This window comes from Cygnus olor, chromosome 27 (assembly GCF_009769625.2).
Source record: "Cygnus olor isolate bCygOlo1 chromosome 27, bCygOlo1.pri.v2, whole genome shotgun sequence".
NCBI lineage: Eukaryota > Metazoa > Chordata > Aves > Anseriformes > Anatidae > Cygnus > Cygnus olor.
In genome coordinates, this window is record NC_049195.1 from 671,054 (window position 1) to 681,440 (window position 10,387).

The following is a 10,387-nucleotide window of genomic DNA, read 5'->3' on the forward strand; positions in this document are numbered from 1 at the left end:
AGGAAATGCCACAGTGTGGCTGAAGCATCCGCTGCTCTTTGCACCTCTGCTTGCCAGATCAGCCTCTGAGATACAAATGCTCAGCTCACTCTCTCGATCATGCAGCAGCTGCCACCCTGTGCTGTGGCCTTGATAGCATAATGCCCCCTCACCCCACCTTCTCTTCCAACCCAAGCAGCACTCCCCAGTCAACCAAATGCAAAGAACAAAGGGAAAAGCTTGGATCAAGCATGCAGCCCTACAGCACTCCATGTGCAAAGCGTTGGCAGGGCCAGGCCCATGATCAGTGCAGATGAGCCTCCTGCAGCCAAGTGTTTTGCTGTCCTGGAGGCAGTGCTGCCTGCCTACATCCCTAAGACAATCAGCTGTTGAAGGTGAAAGAGCAAAGCCACTCCATGCAGAATTCATTATGCATGTGCCTCTGAGCAATACTCTTTAGAAAAACAACATAAAATGCTGGAATGAATTGCCCTCACAGATTTTGCTGATTCCACTAAATTTCAGATGTAATAATGTTTCCATACTGCTCCAATTGTCTTCTGAGGCACAGCTGTGACTCTGCCCCCTGAAGTGTTGCGGCTGCAGAAAGGGAAGTGAAACCCAGCCAAGGCGTTCAGCACAGCAGCCCTTTAATATACAGCCTATTCCCTCTGTTCATCCGTTCTGTATCTCTAGCTACCGTCTCCCTGCTAGAAAGGCTCACAGAATTGGCTCCTCTTATTCTCAAAACTGTGGTACAATCTGATTCAGGAGCTTTTTCTTCTGGAATGAGAGGTGACTTCTGTTTAAGGATCCAAAGTAGCATTTAGTGGAAATGGGTTGATTTCCTGCCTCCTGGATGTTCTGCCACCATCTTCCACACCCACTCCATCTAAATCTGGGCACTTAGATGAGATGATAAAGCTTGGGCTCCTAACTGGTGACTGTTGAATGTCTCCTAAAATATAGTCATGTGAAGGTTCTTGTGCTTCCACTGGTTGTAGAGAGATCCTGCACCCCTCTTACCTGTAGTACCTCAGATACCCACTCAGGCATTGCATCCAGACCTCCAAAGTTGAACAAGACATTTGGGCCCAGACTTTTTGAGGGTCTATTACTGTTCACTTCAACCCTTTTTATCTGGGGGGTGAGTTGGACTGTGCTGGCAATGGAGAGCCCTGTAAACACTTGAATGGATGGGTGATTAAACAGCCAACTTGATCTTCATCCAGATGCTTTTCCAGATAAAACAGTACTGAATCATGAAGGTTAATGACGCTGATGTTTTGTTTTTGTATTGCAATTGCATGGTACAAAGCCCAGCCGTGAATCAGGGACCCCTTCTGGTAATTGCAGGTGGGAAAACATCTCTCTTGCCATGCAGTTCAGAGAAAGCTGGGTCTTCTGGAGCTCTAGGATTACTTGTCTGTGGTTACACTGGCTAGCACAACCGCTGCACTTTTGTGTCTGTTATCAGATCACTAGATGCAAGATGAAATCATCGTTTAACATCCAGATTTTTGGTTTAAGTAGATCTCTTCTCCCTGGGTCTTCTTTGCATTGGTACTCAGGGCACTAGTAAAATATTTTCTGTCTCTCCTGTGTAATGGCATATTAGTTTGTTTCCTGGATATATCCTTGTCATTCAATATGACAATTCTCCTTCCGTAAGAGATGTTGGCTCTTCCATCTCCCCTGAGGCCATGTGCCAAAGTCCACTCTGGACTCAAAACTGCTATCTGGCATTCTTATCTCCCTCTGCATGGGTGAGAGAAATGTCCAACAATGACACACAAGAACTCCCTTTGTCTGTCAGTTCACATGAAAGAAGGAGGAAGCCTGAACTGTATATCTGTCCTCCACACGTTGGATGCCCTGCAGAACTACCTCTTGCACAGTAGTAGGAGGCGTGCTTAAACAGGTCACTGTGAATTCACTGCAGAGCAGCTGACCCAGACAGAAAAGAAAATAGGAGAAGATAGGGAACTGTGGGCTCAATCTGAGAAAAAGCCCCGGTCTTCATCCTTTTTCAAGGGGTAGAAGGATTGAACTTCTAAATCAGACCAGCATTACTGTACAAGGCAATGAGGAAGAGGTGTCTGACGAGTACAGCTCCATGCTGTGCAAGCTCTGGGTCAAGTCTGGCTCTCTTGTCTGCACTCCCTGTGCTGTCTTTTCTCTGGTCTGCCTCTGCCTCCAGTCCGACTCCTAGTTCAAACCAGACAGCATGTCCAGCAATCCTGTTTTAAAGCATCACTAGTGAGGACAGTGGAGGCTTAATGACACTTGAGAAAAGAGCTCTCTAATTTCAAATCAAGCCTAGTACTGGGGAAAAGAGATCGTTAGTCATGGGTAAAAGCAGTAGTTCATGGACACACGTTCACTAGGTGGTAGCTGACTACAAAAACTAGTGTAAAATGTGGTGCAGCTATACATTGGTATGAGTTGCTAGCAGCATTCTTATGATAATGCCCTTGCAGATTTACTCAAGCCAGTCCTTATCAATAAGAGGTCAAGTCTTTGCCAGTGAAGTCAAACCCTGTAAGGATGTAATATCATTTTGGACCTTGCCTTGGGCATTGCCATGAGTGCTAGATGGTTTTCAGTCCGTAAGTCCTGCCCCGGTCCCAAACCCACATATTTTTGAACTTCTTGAATGCACTTTGGGTGTGCTCAGTTCCATTTGGATCAGCAGCACCATAACCTCACCCCTGGAGCATCCAGACAGAGTATCTCTCCACACAAAAACAGTTACAACTTTTTGTTCTCTGGCTGGAATTCCTGGACTGCTGCTTTTTGTTCGGGTTTGTTCCATTTTCAACATAAATAAAGAAAACAAAACTAGTGCAAATAATAGTCTGAAAGTGCTAAATTTCCATTGCAGGAGACATGGAACTAGAACAAGGAAAACATTCTCATGTTTTGTTTCTCTCTGAGCAGAATTGGTTAATCTTGGGTTCAGACTTTCACTCACTCAGCAGGCCTGCCCTGCAGTATTTACTTAAAATCACAGCTAAGTGCATTAAAGCAACATTAAAGCAAAGACACCAGCCTGCAGAGAGCAAATAGAACCAAGGACGCTCTTAAGTTGATGCAGCAGCATGCTAATTTCAGGCTTCCCTCAGCCTGATCATCCCATCGGCATATTCCTGGCCCTTCTGTGTGTCTTTGCTCTGCCCCAGAGTCCCATTCCTCAAGGAGAGCCCAAGCTGAAGCCAAAGGTTCTTCCTGCTGACAGATGGCCAGGGCTGAGACACACAGGGAGTTGCCGCCGTGCTCGGAGCAGCCCCAAGGTGATGTTTGCAGGGTTCAAGGCACTGTGAAATCTTCGTTTTCCTTAAATGACCTTTGCTTGCAGAAGACAGCCTGCACTCAGCTGTGGGCTGCTCTGCTTCAGTGAGGAATCCACTTTCCTCTGCTGAATGGCTACAGCTCAGACAGATGTTTTTTCGTATCCACAATGCATGATGATATAATTGGCAGAGCACATGGAGAGGAGCTGTCTGTAGCTCTTTATGTGTCAGCCCCTTCCATGCCAGCTCCACTCATCCTTGTCAAATCCTTCTCCATCACTTTTCTGGCTTTCTACCAGCATCTCCCTTACTTCACTTTGGGTCCCTTTTTAGCAGAGCATTTGTCCATAGGCTGTGTACAGCAGGGAGACAATATAGCACCATGCAGAGAGTTCAGAGGGATGATGCTACCCCAGAAGATCTGCTCCAACCTGCATGGGCTCAATACTCCATTTGGCATTTTGTCACCAGGAAAGAAATTTACTTTGGGAGAAGAATGAGGAAAACTGAAAATAAGCTCATGCTCATGAATCTAAAAACAAAGGACAGGCTCAGAAATCCTCTAGTGCCTTTTCAGATGATTTCATATCTAAAAGAATGAACCCATAATACAATAGTGCTGATTCTGACATTTAAGTATTTACAGTAGGATCTTTTGCAGGTGGAACTTGGGAGAAAAAAAAAAAAAAAAAAAGACCAAAAATAAAGAATATCTCAGAGGGCAAAGGTTTTGTTTAAAAATGTACAACAAACTGTAGCTTAGCACCATTCCCACAGAGAGCAAGAAAAGCAGATGACTGGCTTCACACAAGCACTAGAATAGAAAGACATCCTAATGAACCATAGATGTATTTCAGGAAAAAAATCTGAGCAAGTAACCTAGTTAAACAAATCTTCCTTTTTGCCCGGTAGGGAAATGATTAGAAATAGAACACAAAAGCTGGGTATTTGAAAAAGAAAGAGGTTCCAAAGGAGGAGAGGCCAGGTTTCATGCTGTTGGAAGTTTAAGACTGAGGTCTGGGACTTCTGTAGCAGCGGGGACCACAGGTTGTGCACTGACTCAGATGCCAGTTCTAAGGATCAGGAGCAGTTCTTGCAGCTCCAGTATGACTCAAAGTACTTGATGCTCCATATAAAGACCCTAGAGTCAGGACACAACAGGAGAGGCTTACATCCTCCTTCACTACAACAGCTGTTGTTACGGTTTAACTTTGACCTCTTGGTTGCTCAGTACAGGATTTGCTCTTAAAATATCCATCTCTGAGAAAAAGAGGGAATGAAGTGATGTACCTAGGAATATATGCGTGGACATCAGCCTTGCACCCAGCCATTGGGGGCTCTGGCTGGGATGCCAATGCCTCAATCGGTAACTGACTTTCTGCTTTGTTCTTTTTTATTCCAGGGCCGTTGCATCAATTTCACAAGAGTGAAGAACACAGAGGCCCCCCCCAAATACCCGCTCAACAATGCATACCCGCTGTCATCTCCACCCCCAGCCCCCATCTACAACCCTCCACCCCCAGCCCCCATCTATACCCCCCCTCCACCCAGCTCGCCCACACCCCATGCCCCCTCCCCATCCTCCACGCTCCCGCCTCTCCCCCCACCGCCCCAAGCCCCACCACCCAACCGGGCCCCCCCTCCCTCTCGGCCCCCGCCTCGCCCAGCAGTCTAAGGGGTTGGCTGTGCTCCTGCCTCTTCCAGAAGCATTTGAGAGGCTTTTTTCAGCAGTACTGTATCACATCCATCAGCTGGGGGGGGGGTTGGGGGAGGGCAGAGAATGCCACACCATTTTTGGAATGGGTGACAACAGAATGAACAACTTTGTAGTTTTCTTTCTCCTTAGTTTTCTTTTATTTTTAAAATCCCTTGTGCATCAGTGCCACCAAACTATCAAAGCAAGAAGAGCCAAGAGACTGCAAGAACAAGGCAAATAAGATCCATTTCAGCAAGGCTCTCCCCCCCCACTTTGTCCCTGAAAGACTCCTCTGTGTGCAGATCCCAGCCAATTACCTGAAGACAAGTGCACAAACTGCATGGTGCAAGGCTCAAGGGATGGCAGAAAGCCGATCACATCTCACTTACATGCCAGCTGCCAAGCAAGTAATGACAACAACAGGTCTGCAAGTATAGAAACCCTGGTGGATCTGAAAAGAACTGATGTAAGGCAGCTGTTCCCATGGACCATGAGTTGGCGAAGGGACGGTATTGTCATCTTGGAGGGTCCAGAAAGGAGAAGGGGTAGGGCTCTGGTGTCTGGATTTGTGTATGTTGGTATGTGGAAGTGCAAGTAGGTGAAAACGGAGTGCTACTAGGAAAATGAATTACACTGAAAAATGAACCCGTCAGTATGCCACGAGGCTTTGACCCCATCCCCTAAGGACAAGGAGTAAGTCACAGCAGGTCAGCCTTCAGCGCTCCCAGTGGGACAGAGGAGTTCATAAAAATGGAGCAAAGGAATCTGGGAAAGGTATGGTTGACAGAAGAGTCTTTGCATTCAGTTTAGACTAATTATGTCCATCTAATTATGCCCATCTATTAGCTCTGCAGTTCAGCAGTGTAATTTAATGCTGTTTTCCATTTTAGAAGGAAAGTTTCTGAATATAAACAAGTGGTTAGGTGTATCAATTTCTTTAAATCCAGTCTGCTTGGGCTCCTTGTTATTGTCAGTTTGAAATGGTTAACACTGATGCGTTTCTGTTTTTTTCTGTAAATTACATTATTTCATCCTAAAAATATTTCCACATGGATTTTTATTTTTTGTTTTCTCTTCCTGAATAAGTAGCAGATGCCTTCCAAAATCATAGTGAAGAAGAGCCAGTTGCTTACTCGCTCTTGTCAACTCTTAAAAATATCACTTCACTTAGCAGTTTTTGACTAAGGCAAAAATCACACACCGGACACGCAAGAAGGGAATCAGTCTTCCAAGAAATGCACTGGCTGCATTTCTCCATGCTTTTCTCCCCACCTTTATGGGACCCCCCCCCACCGTGTTCCATAATATTGCATATGCACAGATATCAAACTTCCTGAGCACCTGCCTTTGCAACACAGTGCTAGCAATAGGTGAGATCACTGCACTTCAGTCAGACCTCTGGCTCCCTAATTTACTGTCAGGATCAGTTCTCACAAAAAGACTCTCTCTCTGGAAATTGCAAAGTCATAAAAGGTAAATTGCCTTTGTAGCTGCAGCTCTATGAATATCTAAGGGTTCTCATACTTGTATCATTTTTTACCAGATAAAGAAATGCTTTGCCAAGTACTTACTTCAGTGCTGTAGGAAATATTAATTCTAGCTTTTCTAGAGAAAAAAAAAAAGTTGGCGGGGGGAGAAAAAAGAAAAAAGCTCAAGGAAGAAAAGGAACAGTTGAAAAAGTCTCAGTGGAGACCTGCCTTGGGATCCTCTTGGTCAGAACATATGTGAATGAAGCCTTACCATGAGACCCAGGGTCAGTCTAACTGTCATTCACTAGCCTTACCCTTGTTAGGCCAGTATGCCATCTTTTAGATGAGATAAACACAAAGATGAGAAATCACAATGGAGCTGAAGACTCATTTTACAGCCAAGGCTGGATATTCTGCAAAAAGGCTGATTAATTCCCCCACAACACTGTTTTGTCTGCAGGCGGCACAGAGCAGTCCCTGAATTGTAAAATAAACAACAGTTTTGCTACTCACTATTTCAAATTAAATCAGCTACAGAATGGTTAGTTCAACAAGATGACTTTGTGATTGTCAGGTGGGAGTGGGAAGCTTTTAACACCCTGACACAAATTTAGTTGGACTCCCTCTTGTGATGGATGGGATTTAGTTAAATAGCTGTTTGATTTGGTGTGCTGTTGAAAGGTGTAAAACTTGGGTATAGTGTAAATCGATTAATATTTCTCTTAACAGATCCTCAGTATTTCAAAAAAGTTTGGAAAACAAATTGATTTTCAACAACATGGTGTTGAGAATTTGTTTTTCATGTCATTTAAACAATAAATATAAACCCATAAATCTAAATCTACTGCTGGGGAAAAAAATAAATAAAGGTAGTGTATATTCCATAACTAAAACTAACTTCTTGCAGATATATATAGAAATCTTCATTCTCCCCAAATTAAGGGAAAAAAAAAAACACTACAGTATTAAAGAAGCGAAATAAAACCTACATCAGACTAGAAAGATAATCATTTTTAAATATCCCTATGTAATCATCCAGTTTATGAATAAAAAATAAACTCCAAAATTTTGTTGTATATATTGTTACTGCATGCTTACCATATGTTAGATGGAAGCATTTCCTGTCCATTGTGGATAAAAGAACATTTTTCAAGTTGTAGTAAATTATTATAAAGCCAATGACATTTCATGGCATGTTATTGTATCAAGCTGTGCTTGTTGTATTTTTTTCTTTATGGTTGTATTGCTTTTTTTATAAATGTAGAAATATTTCCTGTAGTGACGAATACCTGTTTTACATAGCATTAATTGAATCACTATAATTCCAGGCTGCCCACTCCCCCAGTCTGTTGGCAGAGTTTTGCAGATCCATTCAGGGCGGGACGTGGCCAGATACCAACTGGGCATGGGGTGATTGGGTGCTGAAGCAAAGAACCCATGCTCAGTTTTGGTGGACCCTTGCTAACATTCTCAGAAAAAAATGAGAGCATGTTTCATGGCAGATTTGTATCTGGTCTTGTGTTTAGGATCAACCTAAATGTGGCTAAAATGCTAAAATGACATCCCCGAGGTACTGCAAATGCTTTTAAAAATCATGCTCCTTTTATGTCAGTCCTATCTTAGGAACCTAGCTTAAGGTATTAAGAATGAAATTTGGGTCTGAATTTAAATCAACTTCCCTTGGCAACTAATGCTATGTAAATAAGGTTGAATTAGATGGTGTACCATATACTGATATATGGTACCCTGTGTATTCTCTCTCTGTAAAACTTTCCTAGAAACACATTACACAGGCTATCAATCCACAGTAGCCAATTTTTAAGTAAAGGTTCGTTATAGATCAAAAGGAGTTGAGTGGCACTACGTCTGCTCTGCAGTATCAGAAGACTTCAGCAGGTCTCACTGTTTACTACTTGCACATGCTTATGTATAGGATTGGTCTAAACAGCAATAAACAGATGTCTGATGGCATTAAATAAACACTTCTTTCATTTGCTCTAAGTAGATCACTTTTGTTACTCCCTTTGTTTTTAACTCTTGCAATACTTTCTATCAGTGTGTTCTGCAGCCTCAAAGAACTAAGCAGCTGCATTTGACAAAGTTTCAGATTTTTTTTAATTGCTAAATGTTACCCATTGTTGCTGGCTGTATTTTGAATCATCACCCGCACGAACCTTGGCAGCCATCAGAATTCTCTCTCTCCTTGGTGCAAGAAGGCATCTTCTGTCACTGTTTATTTTGGGGAAGGGAGGAATGTCTGGCTTTGGAGAACTCTGGCGAGATCTGAGGGTAACTGGTCAGTAGCGTTGCCTTATATGTGGTGCTGATGCAGCAAAGGAAAAGAAGCAAGCCCTCTGTTCTGATGTTGAATTATGTTTTGTCAGTTCAGCCAGTGCTGTGCAATGATGTTTTACTCCCTCTGTTTGTTGCATGTGTCATTTGTTAAATTCAGTCATTATTCTTGCTGACCTTGATGTTATTATTAAAGAACTACACAAATTTGTGTTGGGCTCCATCAGATTCATTGGTTAGGTAAAGGGAATGATGAAGAGACAAGCCTGGTCCACAAGTTTTCCCATGACTAGCTTTCCATCACCTTGGAGAATTCAAATTGGTGATTTTCCTTGCCGAAAGCCCAGAGCACTTTTGCCTGACACAAAAGCTATTTTCCTTTGGATGTGACAGCCTAAACTGTCTGTTCCTCTGCTGACACCCAGGGCCTCTCCTCCCAACCAATGTAACGTGTTACACAGTTAACTCAGCAGCCTTTAACAAAAGCAACATTTAACACAGCATATTGGGTACTAGGACTACCTAAGCTAGTTTCCTCTCACATGTGCTGGTAGAACTTCTTTCTTCCTCGCTGCTTAACAATCTCGGACCCTTCTGGATTTTGATGTAGTTGGAATATTTTATTCCACGAAGAAGATTAACAGATTATGAGGAAGTTCAGCCTCAACACCCTGCCCTGTTTCAGCAGATCATGCAAGCGCATGCTTTTTAACTTTTTCTGAAAAAGCAAGCTAGCGGTTATCTCAGTGCAAAAAGCCTTGAAAGTTGACGCTCAGTCAGGATTTTTCTTATGTGTCTGAGGTTTTTTGTTTGTTTAGACAAACAAATCTGTATGTAGCAAATGCAATGAGGAAGCCATGATACTCAACACAGTCTGCAATCTGGTTCTGATAAGAAGTGTTTTTCTAATGCAGACTACCAAAGAAAATCATAGGTGCTCCTCTTAGAAGAGGACACGCTGAAAAAAAAAAAAAAAAAAAAGACACAGGGAGGAAATTTTAACCCCAGACCAGCCCAAACACAGGAGAGATGGTGCAAACCTGACAAGCCTTGATGGTAGCTCCAGGGTGTTCAGGACATGAATTTGCACAAAAATGCAGGTTTCATCACTATTTCCCCAGGACAGGCCATTTTTAGAGCAGGATGGCTGCAAACCATGAGCTGTGTGTGCAAAGCGTTTGAGCAGCGCTGTGCTTGTGGCTGGCTCCTAATGCACCCCTCTTGTGCCCCCCACAAGCCCACGTGGAGCAGGTCAGGGCACCAGGGCCATGAGACAGTTGGGTGGCTTTGGGGCCACATGCAGCAACTTCGGGGTGGCTGCTGACAAAGCTCCCCAGGAACCAGCCCATCTGCAGAGTGGGCTGTAACGGAGACGAGGAGTGTGCCCGCAGCGTCTGGAGGAAGCCAGAAGGGTAAGTCACCTTGTATTTTGAGTGTAAGGGAGTGAGGCCACTGTCCCCTGGGCCTTGCACCGTGGTAGCGGCGGCCGCAGGGCTGGCAGCTCCAGCCTCATCGTGCCGGGCCCCGAGGGGGGCACAGGGAGCGGGACCTCCTCATGGGGCCCTGCTCGCAGGCAGACCCTGCTTGCTCCTCCAAAAGCTGGCCTCGCTTTGGGCATCTGAGGAGCTCCTTGCTTGGCAGGGAAACAAATTTTTGTG

General features: G+C 44.1%; 1 protein-coding gene across 1 annotated transcript in view; it reads left to right on the forward strand.

Annotated features, from left to right (window-relative positions):
- ANTXR1 (ANTXR cell adhesion molecule 1) overlaps positions 1 to 8,940 on the forward strand; it is a 117,332-nt gene extending 108,392 nt beyond the window's left edge. Inside the window, exon 18 of the mRNA XM_040538251.1 lies at positions 4,675 to 8,940. Within this exon, the coding sequence (XP_040394185.1) occupies positions 4,675 to 4,947 (273 nt within the window). The 3' untranslated portion in view covers positions 4,948 to 8,940. The remainder of the gene's footprint in view (positions 1 to 4,674) is intronic.
- The last annotated feature ends 1,447 nt before the right edge of the window (positions 8,941 to 10,387 follow it).